Source organism: Mesoplodon mirus (genome assembly GCF_964341445.2).
Source record: "Mesoplodon mirus genome assembly, chromosome: 2".
NCBI classification, from domain to species: Eukaryota; Metazoa; Chordata; class Mammalia; order Artiodactyla; family Ziphiidae; genus Mesoplodon; species Mesoplodon mirus.
This window is the reverse complement of record NC_138977.1, coordinates 90,581,678-90,596,998: the sequence shown is the minus strand read 5'-3', so window position 1 is coordinate 90,596,998 and position 15,321 is coordinate 90,581,678. Positions and strand designations below refer to the sequence as shown.

The 15,321-nt window shown below is 46.3% G+C and overlaps 1 protein-coding gene across 1 annotated transcript in view; it reads left to right on the top strand.

Annotated features, from left to right (window-relative positions):
- SCFD2 (sec1 family domain containing 2) overlaps positions 1-15,321 on the top strand; it is a 401,411-nt gene that overhangs the window by 371,234 nt on the left and 14,856 nt on the right. Inside the window, exon 7 of the mRNA XM_082630711.1 lies at positions 3,354-3,488. Within this exon, the coding sequence (XP_082486837.1) occupies positions 3,354-3,488 (135 nt within the window). The remainder of the gene's footprint in view (positions 1-3,353; positions 3,489-15,321) is intronic.

The window sequence follows — 15,321 nt, the reverse complement described above, 5'->3', positions numbered from 1 at the left end:
TAGTCGTTTTAAAGAAGAAATTGGAAAGCTGATATTGGAGCAAGAGAGAGAGCAAGATCCCTAACCCTCTACGCTTCCTTCTTTCCCTGTCTCACAGTCTACATGGGGGCTTCTGGAGCCCTGAGAGCAGTCCTGTCACCCTGGTACACTGTACTTTGCACAGAGGAGGCCCTAGGCATAGTGTTTTAGCTGGACAACAGGACCAACTTTTTCCTATACCTGAGCTCTTCTCAGGATCACTACTCTTCCTTCTTACAGAAGGTACATCCTACGGGGAGCAACAGCCTCTTTTGTTTTCTGTAGGTTGAGGGTATACTCTCTCCTCTCTTAAATGTGACAGCGTATGTGTACTTCTCTGTGGTTCTGCTTAATGTTATTCTATATAACTATACGTAGACTAATAAAACAAATAACTGTAAACTCCTGGAAAGAAGAAATGGCCTTTTTATTTCTTTATCTTCCCTTTGTGCTTTGTATCAGTTAGAATTTCATTCAGTAGCAAGTAACAAGATCTGAAACGTAAGGCTTAAACATGCAAGGTTTTGTCTTGTCACATAAGTAGGTCCTGATTCAGTACATCCGTGTTATGTTTATAGTGGCTCCACCAGTCTCCACTGACCTGGGTTTCTTCCAACCCTCTGCTCCAGTATCTCTAAGGAATGGCCCTGTCTTACACAGTGGCTGCTGGAGCTCCAGTCATCACTTCCATGTTCCAGGCAGCAAACAGAGAAAGGGGGGGAAAGCATACCCTTCCCCTTTAAAATAGAAAACTTCTGAAAGTCCCACTCGCCTTCTACTTACATCTCATTGCCCAGAACTTGCAGACCCAACAGCAGAGAAGGCTGGAGAATGGAGTCTTTCAGCCAGTTGATCATGTGCCTGTCCAAAAATTGGATTCTATTTCTACAGAAGCAGTCGATGAATATTTGATGATAATGATGATAAGGTAGCAGAGTATTGGCCTAAGGACTTCTCCACGGAGAGCAGTTTAAAGAGATTAAAGTTTAAGAGATTAAATATCTGGAGGGCTGAGATGGTAGAAAAGTTTTCAAGACAATTTACTCAGGGAAGAGGATTTGTAGAATTCAGAGGCCATTCCATGAACTTTTTTTTTTAACATTGAAAATATTTATTGGATTGTTTTATGATTCCAGAAGTATACCTGTCAATTTCTAAAATTTAGAAAAAAAGGAAAATAATGTCCCCTACTCCCAGAACCTAGAGTTAGCCCTCGTTTATGTTTTGGTGTGCTTTACTCGAATCTCTTCCATGCATAAATCATTTATTAATTTTGAACAGATGAGGGAAAAAAAGGCAATTCTTGCCATGTGTGTGTGTGTGTAGTGGTGTTTTAACTGTGCTTTTTAAAAAAGGAATATAGTGAAAAGGCTTCCTCCCACCTTTGTCCCTTGTCCGGTCCCCCACTCCATGATCACTGCTCATGGTGATTCTGTATATCACACCAGAGTTTATTTTTTGCATGTTTCAGCAAATGCAAACTTTCATATTCCCTTTGGCACATTTTACACAAACGCCCATCATACACACTGTTCCTCACCTTGCTTCTTCCACTTATGATTTATTCTGCACCTTGCTTTTTACCATCAGCACAGAGCTTCCCTCTTCACTTCCATAGCATTCCTTCATGTGGATGTATCCCATTTATGAAACAACTCCCTACTGACGGCCACATGAGTTTCTAATCTTTTGCTATTATAAACAATAAAAAGCCCTTTGTGGATCTCATTTGCATATATTAGCATATTTGTAGGATAAATTCCTAGATGTGGAATTGCTAGGTCGGATGCATTTGTAACGTTGATAGATATTGCCAGATTACTCTCTACAGCGATTGTAACAATTTACACTCCCACAAACAGTATATGAGCGTGTCTGTTTCCCCACAGCCTCGTCAAAAAAGTGTATTTTCAAGCCTCTGTATTTTTGCCTGTATGATAAATTTTTAAAATCTATGTTGGTATTAGGAAGGTTGACTCACAGTTTTTGTTTTTTTCAATTTCTGTGTTATCGGTGTCTCTGCCCAGTGCTTTCCCTTTCATGAGCATTTGCCTGTGAGATCTCTGGGCATGCGATGGTCTATTTGACTAATAAGCAGAGGAGAGCTGCACCCTCAACTCAACGGCTGCTATTTCTCCCTGCATCTTATCCTTGATAAATGCACCAGTTACCTTCTAGCTAAACGACTGTTTATGATTTTGATGGTTTATACCCTGCTTTATTTCTAAGGTATTTCAAGTAAGAAAGTTGGAATAAGGGGGAAATAAGAGTAAAAAATGACTACGAAAAGCAAGATGAAGCCAGAGGTGAAGTTAACATACCAAATATCCTCAACACTGGCTAAAGGCCGGTTACAGATTTGGCCAGTGCAAAGACAGAAACAGTTCATGACATCTCTACAGTGCTGTCATAGCCTGGCTTTCCTGAGCCTGTAATAGATATAGCAGAGTGCTTTGAGGGAAGACATTCCTCTTCCTTCACCCTTCATGCTCAAACTGGGCTGCCGAACATATCTGGAGCAGCAGAGGTAGCAACAAGACTGGGAGGAAGGTGGTCCAGCCGATGCGAAGGGAAGGAGAGAGGAAAAGCTTGGTAGTCAGGAGACCCAAGGAAAGAGGTGGGGGAACATGCTTAGAATATACATTGGTCAGAGGCAGCTGCCTCCAAATACTACCTAAATGTGGATAGATTTAGCACCATTTACCAAACTGTAGTTGCTGTAAATTCACATCAGCTTAATTCTACTGAAATTCTCATAGTCCTCATAGTCCTCATAATCCACGTGGCTTGCTTTCTCTAAGCCCTGACCTTGGTCAGATTTCTTTGGGCATCTTGGCTGCTTTTTCTGGCCAGCTTGTACTTGAAGTTGACCTCTCTAAAAGACGGAGGGATTGCTTTGGACTTGGATAGTGTCAATACACTGTAAGAAAACATTTGGGATCCTAGCAGAAGGGAGCGTAATTCTAAGAATGTTTAGGAGATTGTCTTCCTGTCTGTATCAGCTGACAATACTTTGCTTTTCAGTATACTTCATGCAAAAAATTGTCACTTTAAATCTAGGTTGAAAAATTAGCCATACTAGGATTATAGCTCTGGTAAGAGGCATTTGCTTGTGGAAGGGAGTGTGAGGAATAAAAAATAGTGCTAGTGTAGTGGGATAAAAATTCCCCCCCCAAATCAATGTTGTCATATTGTCTTTTCACACACAGAGAATCAGCCATTGCTGAGTATCAGAATAAACTGGTTTTGCTTCGTTTGGTGCAGAGAAAGCTACCCTCTCTCTAGGCAAATCAAACAAACCCTTTTACTTACAGCACAATGTTTTGTCTTTCCAGGCATCCTATAAGCCGTTGTTGAAGCAGGTTGTGGAGGAAATATTTAATCCCGAGAGGCCAGATCCCGTTGACATTGAACACATGTCTTCAGGCCTCACTGATCTCCTTAAAACTGGATTTAGCATGTTCATGAAGGTAAAGTAACCATGACGAGGTAATCCTGAGTGTAATGCTGTCTTTACTGGGCTTGAAAATGCTGGCACCCCCTTAACCCTGGCAAGTACCACAAAGGAGAACGTCCAGTATTTGGCCCTTCTGAAATCGGGTGCAATCTTCATTTAACTTTCGGTTATAAGCAGCCTGACCTTCCAGCCTCATACAGCTTCTCTTGACCTAAGCATTATGATCTTTTCTGATCAATAGGTAAGGACACAAGCCCTCCAGGGTAGCACTATTGAAAACTTCCCTCGTGGCCCACATTTTCACTTAACAGGAATCCACATACCATTCACAGATCTTAGTGGTAGCCCGGTGCTCTTAATTCTAGAACTTATTATGTGGGATAATGAGTAACTCTGCTCAGTTGTATAACTAGCATCACCCCAAAATCCATTTGAAAACGACTTTTATTTTGGCTTAGCAGACTCCTGGGTGACAAGCATGAGATTTCCCTGGTTAGTATTAAGGGTAGGTCAAAATTACTGAACAGCCTTTGCAGTGGAGATGAAAGGAGGAAAAGTACACAAATGTGATCTATTTTTAACCCACTATAAAGTTTCTAAATTTAAAAAGATCTAAACAAGATTACAGGCTGACCTCCTCATCTATGCCAGGATTTGAGTTGTAATAACTCTTGGAAATAACAGAATGTTTTGCCAGCTTCAAAGCATCTTTGAAATCATGAATTAATCTGCATAGAAGATCTGGCCTTTCAGAGTTCAATAAATGCATGTGCCAGGAAAACTGGTCCACTCCAAAAGCCGGAGGACGGAAGCCAATCAGACTCTAAACCAAGCAGTAAACGGCTGGAATGGACACCCAGTCTCCTTCCCAATGCTCCCAGTTATCATCAGCTTCTGAGGCAACGCGCGGCTGGTGCATTTTCCCTCTGTTTTTGTTTTGTTTTTTTTAATAATGCAGCACAGTTCAGCTTCTCAAAAGTGTTCGTGGACTCCCATGTTAAATGTAAGCCCAGGGTTGTCCAGCAGCCCTTCATGGTGGCTAGTTTGTACAGAAGCTTCCAGGCTAGAGGTGGTCTCTGACCTTCTCCACCCGAGCACCCTATTCCTTCATTCATAAGCTTGGACTTAACCTTGGAGAGAGACTAAAATAACAAGAGTGGACTTTCCTGCCCTGATCCGTCAAGTCTGAGGACGGCTCATTTTGTCCTTTCCCAGTCAGGCTGCTGCGTCCATGGTCAGGCCAAGGGCACACGTGGAGGCTCGAACCTGTCTGCAGTCTGCTTACTGCAGGAGTTTCTAATTTGCAAGGAGGCACGGTGTCAGTGAGAGGAGGCCTTAACTCGCTCTTAGGCCAGTGATGTTCTGCGGAAAGAACTGTGTCCTGGCAAAAGGGTTCTGTGACCAAATATGTTTGGAAACCCATGGGAAATTAACCCGAAATTCTTTGCTGTCAGATTTCACAGTGCCTTTAATGTGCTAACGGACTTTGCAACTCTCTGGAGGCCAGCATAGACCGTCTGTTGTAGGAGGACTGTCCACTTGCATTTTCCATCACTGTTTCATGAACCATGAGACATCACATTTTTAAATTACCCTTTTAAACTATACGGAGTGTTTTCTGTAGCTCTTCTTGCGGTCGGAAGCTTCGCTGTCCTAAGGGGAGCTTTGCCTGAGAGGATGTTTAGAACCGTCCTGGGCCAGCACTGGCCTGCTGTGTTTCTCTCCATTCAAATCCCTGGAATTAGAGCTCATGAAGAGATGCCCCCGCCCCTGGAGACTGATCTCAAAGAGAGGTTTCCATGTAATGGATTTAAGAAAAAGGAATGTGTGTTCTTCCAGCAGCTGTCAGGATCCACTCCTCGGCCCGCAGCTGCCGGGCCTCTGCTCTCAGTAGCCAGGGGCTCTCATCTGTCTGAAGGGGGTGGGAGAGTCTTGGTGGACTGGCCCAGTAGCCCTCCTCACCCCAGCAGCCCAAGGGAGAATCATTTTGTTCCACTTCTACATGGGCCTCCGTGGCTGGCTCTTCCCATCATTCCACAGAACTTGGCAAGGAAATTTACCTCTGGCCCATGTGTTCAAAGTTTAAACAAAATTGGGATAAATGGAAAAAGGAACTGTAGGGCTTTGAGGACCTAACAGTGACTTCTCAAAGACCTCCGTCTTTGAGATGGGGGGCGAGGCCATCAGGAGAGGGTGTCTTCTATGTTGGTTTAAGGCCAGTGGAAAGAAGAGGATGTGGATAGAAGAGATGGAGCCTCTCATGGCCACGGCCATTCACCAGTCTCCCTGGTCCTGTTCTCTGATGCTTTTCACTACCAAAGTCAAACAGCTAACCTGTGGTCAGCTGTACCAGGGAATCAGCCATTCTCATATTCAAACCTCACAACAACCCTTTCATTATCCCTGCTTTACCCGTGGGGAAACTGAGGCTCAGAAAGCTTAAGCAGTAGATGTGAACTTCCAGAAGGCCAAAATTGGGTCATCCTCCCCTCCGTTCTCAGGTGTTTTTCAAACAGCACACAGGAAATGGGACAACAGGATTTGTTCCCAGGTCAGTCTTATTCCAAAGCCCGCGCTCTTAACGCATTTCTTGGCGCCAGGATGCTGCCAGGTGTTTTCTTGAAAGTTAAATATTCATGGGTCATTAATTCTTTTCTTCCTGATGACTCATTAGCACAGACGCTTTCCCTCTCCACTATCTATGCAGCTCCTCAGTCAACTCCACACCCGGACTGGTCATCAAGACACAGCCCCTGTGAGGGAGCTCTCCCGGGGTCATCTGCTGTTACCCTGTCTGCTTCTCTGGGACTTGGTCCCGGGACTCACTGGCAGTACAGCCCCAGGAGAAGACATTTGCACAGTGGTGTGAGCTGTTTCCACACACTGCATCTTCATTCTGTAAGAGCAGCCAGCAGCCATTACTTTCCTGCCACTTGCTGCCCTGCTCTTTGCTTCTGGGACTGCTTCTCCCACTTCTCACTCAAGACACACTGATGCTGTGCCTGAAAGGAACAAACAGACAGAGCCTGATGAAATAAAGGTGTCCACGTGGGCTCCTTCTGTGCTTGGGGTACTGTCGCCCAAATGGGAGAGCTGTAGGGCTGGAAAGGGAACTGAGCTACTCGTCTGTCCCCATCCGTCTGTGGACTCACAGACGGTTTCACAGATGACTTTGGCTCAGAGTCACCAGAGGCAGTATCTGTAGCCTACGCCGGGGGTGAGAAGCCAGCAGGAAATGTTCTGGGAAAGAGACCAGCAGACATTACCGTAGAGTATACTGGGGGTCCCCATGACGGTGATAGGAAAAACACAGGAGAGGGTTTTCCAGGCCCCAGCGTCTCGTCAGGGCTCTGTACCTTTTGTGCGCACTTCTGTGACTGCACTTATTCCTTGCTTTATCATTATACGTGTTAGGTATCTTTCTCCAGACTAGCGTGTTCTAACTGAACGGCTTCATCCACTGCACATCAGTGGATCAAGATCTCAGTTCAATGGGTTGTAATCAGCACTTCTTAACGAAGAAAAATAGAACAGGCTAGCAACGTGAAGCCAAATAACTGAGTCACACATACATACACACTTGTGATTTAAATGAATTTCTTGCTTTCGGCCACAATCAAAAGGAGGTGAGGGCTTCCCTGGTGGCGCAGTGGTTGAGAGTCCGCCTGCCGATACAGGGGACACGGGTTCGTGCCCCGGTCCGGGAAGATCCCACATGCCGCGGAGTGGCTGGGCCCGTGAGCCATGGCCGCTGAGCCTGCACGTCCGGAGCCTGTGCTCCACAACGGGAGAGGCCACAACAGTGAGAGGCCCGCATACTGCAAAAAAAAAAAAATGGAGGTGAAAGCTATGGCTATGAGAAAGGAGGGCTGCTCTGGGTCTCATTCTTTCCTGCATCCTCAGCATGGGGCACCTGCATGGGCCTTACACACAGCAGGCACCCGCTAAAGGTTGGGACTGGGCCTGTGAGGGCGCCCATTCAGAGAGCCGCAGGCTTCAGTCAGTGGTTCCTCTTGCCAGCTTACTGCCCTTAAGCCGAAGCTACGTTTCAACAACTTTACGAGGGAGAGAAGGCAGCAGCCAGACCAGTCAACTCCAGTGACCCTCAGAGTATTCCCTGACCCTCCTTTGCAGCAGCTACTAAGCAAGGCGAAGCCAGTCACTGTTCTGTCATTATGTCACCCCAGAGAAGCAGCGACCCACGGGCTCCCACTCACCGACCAGCACTGCCCTGCTGGGGGAGACGGAAGCCCACCTCGCCTCTGTCAAAGAAACCTGGTGGGCTCGTCTTCTGTCCACAGACAACATGGAAATCTGTTTCTTCCACTTTCTTTGTCTCTCTGGAGGAGAGAACAGAAGCAAGAGGCTGGTTTTGTAGTGGAAGACTCAGAGGAGCCAGCAGGAGAAATGTCCGAACAGTGTTAGGTAGGGGGGTGCGTGTTGTCAGGGGAAGTTTTGGGGGTCGCTTTTCTATTCCACGTCTCTCACTTTTCTGTTTGCTTTTGTAAATAATAGAAGGCCATCTAGTTTATGCTCTATTAACACCACTCACCTCCTTCTACTGCCCATGTTTGTTTACAAGAGGCAATAGGAAGTGGTGGTAACATCCGGAGTCAGATGGTCTGGGTTAGAACTCGAGCACCCGCACTTATCAGCTGTGTGACCATGGGTATGTTGTCACTTAAGCCCTCTGTGCCTAAGTTGCCTCATCGGTAAAATGCGGATGATAATAGTACCTACTTTACAGGACTGGGGTGAGGATTAAGTGAGCTCATACATACAGAGGATTCACAACAGTACCTGGCCTACAGGAAGTGCTAAGTATGTACTTGCTATTTTTATTTTCACAAGTTCGTGATCCTGGCCAGACTGTGGCTCTTGAGAAAAGAGCCACCTTGAGTGTCTTTGTATTGCTGTACAGAGCCCGTATGTGGGCATTTGGTGCATACAGATTAACTGCTGAGTGAACAAATGAATCACACAGAAGAGAACTGACATCTTCCCCCAAAGTCACAAGCATTTCCTGTCTCACTGCCGACTTGCTCTTGCTAAGAGACATGGACTGTCTCTACCTGTGGGCAGCCATGTTTATACGGCTGTGCGGTGTTTTTCCAGACCCCCTTTCTCTTCTATCCTGTGAGTCCAGCCTTGATGTCCTCGGTCTCAGGGGACACAGACCCTCCCTCCTGGAGCAAGGTGTGGGAGCCAGTGAAATTCTGTGCCCGTGCCCTGACAAAATGGCTCAAGGGAAGAAAGGCCAGCTGGGCTAGACCCTGGCCACCTGGCACGGAGGCAGAAGCCCAGAACAACTCGGACCCCAGACTCCACCAGGAGCACTTCAGAAGCTCCACCTCTGCCCCGCAAGCACTCTTCAATCAGCCCCAGTGCTGTAAGGAGGCCTCGGAAGTGGCTCACAGAAATCAATCTTATTGATGTAAATGTCCGCAGACAGTGAAAGTTAGGAAAAATGCCTGTGTGTCCAAGATTCTCTGCCTCAAATAAACCCTGTGTGAGAGGGAAGTCAAGGCAGCTGTATTTTGCCCTTACTAAAGTCGGAACCTCATTTGTGTCAGGCTACAACTTGTTAAGAAAAGTCACTTTCTTTTCATTGCTTTAGCTTGTTTTCCTGTATAAATCAGACTCTCCACAGAAGTCTCTCATCCCCCACCCAACCCGTTCTGGTTATCACTTGGTACGTAAGAAGCCATGTCAAAACACTGGCATAAAATATTATCAATCATTTATTTTGTTCATGTATCTGCCCTCTGGGCAGAGCTCAGCAGAGAAGAATTCGCCTCCAAGATGGTCCACTCCCACCCACGGTCAGCAGGTCGGTGCTGATCATCAGCTGGTAGCTCAACCCGGCCTGTGAGCTACAGGACTCAGTTCCTCTCCACAGAGGCCTCTCCACATAGCCTGAGCTTCCTCACAGCATCCCAGGGACAAGCATCCTAAGAGAGGTTGCCAGGTGGGAAGCCTCAGGAGCCACAGGGCATCGCTCCTCAGTATTCTGTTGGTTGAGGCAGTCACAAATGCCCACCTGGATTCAAGGGGAGGGATATACTGTCTTCCTATGAAAAAGGGAACCAGAGCATGAGAAGCAGAAACTATCGCTGAGGCTGCTTTAGGAAAATGCAGTCCGCACTTTACCTCAATGTAGGATTGGCTGTCTGGCCCATCAAGGGCAGTGTTTGGCTGATTCTAGGAGTTTTCCCTTCGATCTAGAGGACAGAAAATGTACTCACGCTTCTGATCTGCTTTCAAAATAAGTGAGCCCAGAAAGGCTTTGATAATGAAAAGCATGCCTGCTATTTGCCCACAATCATTTTAAATAATATAATCCAAGGGGAAAAAAACCTTTCTGAGTGCTGAGCTGTAGGACTTTGCTCTCCCAAGTTCGCCCCATCAGGCCCTGTCAAGGAAAGCAGGCAGGCTGGGGAGCAGCGCTGGGTGCCCACGAGATCATTCTTCCTGCAGTTCTGAGCAAGTGTCTGGAGTCAGCTCAGCGCGCTCCTCCACCAGAGGCTAGACTTGTGGTTAGCCACATGGTGCTGTTGGCTTCAAAGGGCAGTGCCCTGGGGGGAGGGGGACTATCAAACTCGAGAGAAACAGCTTTGACAGAACCTCACGTTTTTTAAACAGTCAAGTCTTCTCTCCAAATGCCTGTGCGTGGAGCACCTTGATCCCTGTAGAGAAAAGCTTGATAGTGATCTAATGAATAAGTCGAACCATACCTTACCACTCTCACAATTTAATTTAAAACGAGCATGTCTAATAGGCAGCACTTTGAAAATGCGTTTCTGGAATTTGTGGTTTGGATTTCAGTCTCCTGAAAATAATATATTTTATATCTACTCCATGTGTTTGGACTCCAACTTGTTTTGACTAAAGGACTTGATTTGTCAAGATGTTTTCTCTGCTGGAACTGCTGTGAGGGGCGTGGGTTGTATCTAATGAACTTACGCGAGGCCCTTTTACCTCCTTTTAAGAGCATTGTGAAACTTTGTGTTGTTGTTGTTCCATTTCTTATATGGCTGTGCTTCATTGGAAAAAAGAAAAGATTTATGAAAAACACTCAAAGAAGACCCAGTGCTTGCCTCTGGGCCCTTAGTATGAGTTCCTGTGAGAGCTCCATGGCCTTAGGCAGCAATAGAAAAAGGCCCACAAGGAGAGAGGGCACAGCTACTCAGGGTAGCCCTAAAAAGCTGGAGGTGGTGAAGGAGTAAGAGTTGAAACACTTCAGTGGCAATTAAGCTGCCACCAGGTTGCACGAACTTCATCAAAGAAAGTCCTCATTATGAGGACCGAGGGGGCCTTTCCAGGAACCTAAGGACGGCAATGCGGTGAGCCTCAGGAAGGATTGGGCCCGAGAACTAGAAAGCCATCAGGAAACCAGAGAGTTCTTGAAGGCTTGCTGTGGCCTGCAGAAGATGCTGAGAACGGCCCTAGCATTGTGTACATACTCAATAAATATGAGTTGAGTGAATGGCTGGAGAGCTATGCCACAGCTTTTGGTGCTTCTTAAGAGCTCAGCTTTGACTGGGCCTCGTCTGTCTTAGGTCAAGTCTTGATTCCCAGGGAAGGGTCTCGAGTGGGCCCAGCCTGGGTCGGGGCCCATTCCGGAACCGTTCAGTTGAAGTTGGGGGGCATGATCACACCATAATTACATGGCTGCCAGGAGCCCACCCTATGGCCATGGGGATGGAGGAGACTATTCATGTGTGGGTGGGACAGATACCTACAGATGCATCTACAGCAGTGGTGAAGGATGCTGTAAGGATAAAGGACAAAAATGATGAGCCTTAGGTGCAACTTGATGTCAGATCCTTGGACTGTGAAAGCTGGACGTGCCTGGAGGTCATCTGGTCCAGTTCCTCATTGTTTGCACAAGAAAAATGAGACTCAGACGTGAACTGTTGGCTTAGGTCCATTATACTTTATGGCATTTCTGACAAGAGGAAAACATCTCAGCATTTGGTGTTTGTTGATTAAATCAGCACAAGTCTTGGAATCTGTTTGCAATACTATTTATAACCGTTGTTTATATTTTCTTCTTCTTAATTATGCTACATACTGTGGTTTGATTTTTGTCTAACATTCGCTAAATATGATCCATAAGTTCTAGTGAGGTGGATTTTGGTAGGAATCGTTAAACAAAACCTTGGTTTTGGCAGGCTACGAACTTTGTTTGCCTGTGAGCAATTATCAAGAGCCTCTTGTGTGCTAGTCAGTCTTGTGGGTAAGGAAGATACAGAGACAAAGTAGCCATCCTACCTTCCATGGCATAGCTTACATTGGAGAGCTTACAGTTCGTTAGGGAGGTGGACAAGAACATTGAGGGTTGAGGGGACGAGAGATAAGTGGTATCTGGGTGGGGTGTGAGGACACAGAGAAGGGGAGCTCAATGTGTCCAACCTGTAGGAGTGAGGAACAAAGTGATGAAACGCCAGGCTACATGAAAGGAATCCAGGTAGCTCCAAATGGCTGGGTCTAAGAGCAGCCTGTAAAGAGTGGAAGAAGGTAAGATAGAGAAATAAGCAGAAGGCAGATCATGAAGGGCTGGAGGCTTGACATTTGACCCAAAACAGTGAGGTTCAATGGAATGTTTTTTAGGAATATATAACCAGTGTATATGTTATAAAGATCACCTGGAAGCACCGAGGGCAGGCGGGGTCGGGGGGGACATGGCCAGACTAGCATCAGGTTGGGGAGAGAAGGTGAGAAGATGAGAGTTGGGGTGAGGTAGGGGCCAAGGGAATGAGGGCAGTGATGCAGCGCCGGTGGGTCCCACAGGACCGGGCATTGATGGGATGTGGAAGTAAATGAGAGAACATTGTCCAGGGTCAGTCACCCAGTCAGGGATGGCTGGATGGCAGGTGTTAACGTTCTCTCTGACTTGGAAGCAGGAATGGAGAAGAAAATAACTTGCATTTTAGAGTTTAGGTGCCTGTGAGACAGCTTTGCAGCTCAGCAGAGCTGAGGGGCCACTGGCCCATGTGAGGCCCAGACCATGGACAAGATAGGGCCACCCAGGGACGGTGTTTGGGAGAAGAGGCCCTAGCAGTCGGGAACACAGTACATGATGGGGCAGGTCAAGCAAGAGGAGAATCCGTGAGGAAGGAGAGAAACTGAGAGGGCTTAGAAAGCAGAGAGGGTTGGGGAGAAAGTTTCTGGAAAGCGGAAGCCATCCACTGCAGCAAATGCAACAGTTAGGCTGAGCTGATGGCAGAGTGACTCTGGCAGATGGCAGCCTTTGCGATGAGATTAAATAAAGACCCACGAGGAACCCGGTAATTGGCTGATGTTGCTGAAGAACTAAAAGTACAGAGTTTTAAGAGATGAAAGCTAGTAAAAATGCTTTCAGTTTGAAGAATCTGTTTATAAATGAGAGCACGTGGAATGTATCCCACTCTGGTATGAGACAGACCTGGACTTCTGTCTCAGCGCTACAGCTTATGAATTGGAAAAGTTGGGACAAGTCCCTTCACCTCTGTAAGCCTCACTGTCTCTATCTGTAAAATGGAGCGTCTACCTACTTCATAGAGTCTGAGATTGTGCAGAGTAATGCTTGCCCCACCCCCTGCTTTATTTTCCTCCAAACACTTATCACCTTCTTCACTTACCAATTTACTTTTGTATTTTGTCACTCTCCCCAACGAAAATATAAACTCTGCGCAGCAGGGAGTCTTCTCGGGTTTGTTCGCTGCAGAGTCCCCAGTGCCTAGAGCAGTGTCTGGCCCATAGTAGCTGCTTAATAAACATTTGTGGACTGGATGAATAAATGAGTAAAAAGTTGTGCTAGACGTGAAGTGTTCGGCGGTGGTGGCGGTGCTGTTACCACCTCCTGTTGGGAGTAAAGCCATTACCAAGCCACCTTCAAAGTCAGCATGGCGGCTCTCAGGGCCCAGTGCCCTTTGGGCCAACGCTCCCATTACGCTGTCTCCCTCCTACGAGGCCCGGCCCATCGTTGGAGGGTGGGGGACCTGACCCTTGCCTGTGCTGGAGACAAGTAAGTCACACATGTAGAGAAACAGATTGGAGGAGAATCAGCAGCCGGGTTCTTGAAACGCCTGGAGAACTCCAGAGAAACGGGGAGCAGAGGAAACCCTTCTCATAGAAACCAGTCAGGACATCAAAGAGCGCTCTCGGGGCCACAGCTGCAGAGAAGGTGTCGGCAGCCCCTGCTTCAAAGGCTGGATGGATGGTGGGGAGAAACTATCTTCTCTGACCAGAACCTGACGTCTTACAATCCCAGCTGGCGAAGGTTTAGAAAATGAAAGAAAGAGCAGTGAGTCTGACTTGCTTCATTAATCTGTGTGTTTGTGACGGCAGTAATGACGCTTAAATCTTTCATCGTCAAAGTGCCTTACACCATGAACCCACATACAAATGGGACTCAGCCGAATGTGGCTGATTATAAGGAATGTGTTATTCCAATGGAAAAGACGGGAAAGACCCCACTTCCCAATAGCTTGCCGATTTGACATGTTCTAAAAAGAAATCTGGTATCAAAACATAAATCTAAACAGAAACCAAAATAGCAAACAGCAACATGCATTAATGGGGCCTGTTAATTTGTACCACAATCAACATTCCCTCAATTCGTTGGCCAAAGGGTATTGTTCTTTGTTGTTGCTGTTCATTTCTTTTTTCCTTTTCATCTTTCAATACATCCTTCCAAGATTCTCACAATGTACTTCAGAGTCCAGACTCTCTTATGGAAAGCATATGTCTTTGGGAACATAATGTACCACTTGAAGTTCTGGAGCCAGTTGTATTTCAGTCCCAGCATTAAGTGAGAAACAATTGTTTGTAGGGTTGGAAGGAACCTCGGTTAGTTACTCAGCCAGGAAGAACCACACGTAAAGCAAAGAGAGAGTGTCTAAAAGATCTCAAAGAAAAGAAGAATATCTCCAGTTAACCTGTGGACCTCCTTCATTCATTCATTCATTTTATTCATGCAACATTTGTTGAAAGTTTACCATGAGCTAGCTCTATGCTCAGACCCCAAAATGCCAAGATAAATATGATCAATCCCTACCCTCCAGTAGCTTAAAGTCTAGGAGAGGAGATAGGCAGGTCTATCAAGGTCTCAGTCCAGTGTGACAAGGCCAAGGCAGAGGTATCTGTCAGATTCGGGTCATGGGGCAGGAGTTGAGAGGTGGTTAGGGAGAACCTTTTTAGAGGCGAGGGTGCCTTTTAAAGAGTAAAAAGGAAGGAGGTAAAGAAGGGGAGGCAGGGGTACTTTACACAGAGGAAACTGTCCGTGCCACATAAAACAAGATGATGCACTTGGTGCTCTAACTGTTTAATAACTGGAATGTCATGGGCACAGACAGGCCAAAACCCACTGGTGTGGTCCCAACCAATGCCTGTGGGCTAAAGATCTTTCCTACTAATATGGACAAATCCCCAGGGTATATCACTGAGCAAAACTAAATCTGGTATCGAGCGGCTAGAAGTCAAGATGGCGGTTACCCCTTGGTGAGGTAGTGACACGAAGGGGGCCTGAGTGGGGATCCAGAGTGCTGGCTTTCTGTTTCCTGATCTGGGTACGGGTCACAAGGATTTGTTTAGTTTGTGAAAATAAATTGAACTGAACACTTGTGATAAATGCTCTTTTCAGTGCAAATGTTCAGTAAAGTGTTTTTTCAGTTCAGTAAAGTGTATGTTTAACAAAAAGTTTTTTTAAAAAGACCTTGCATTCATGGATGGCTCAAGTCCTCGTGAGTGACTCCAGCAAATAGTGTATATGGAGGAGATGAAAATAGAGGCATAAAGCAAAGCCACGTGAGAAGAGCCTTCTATACTAAATTGAGGAGTCTGAAGCTTATCCTCAGAGTTAG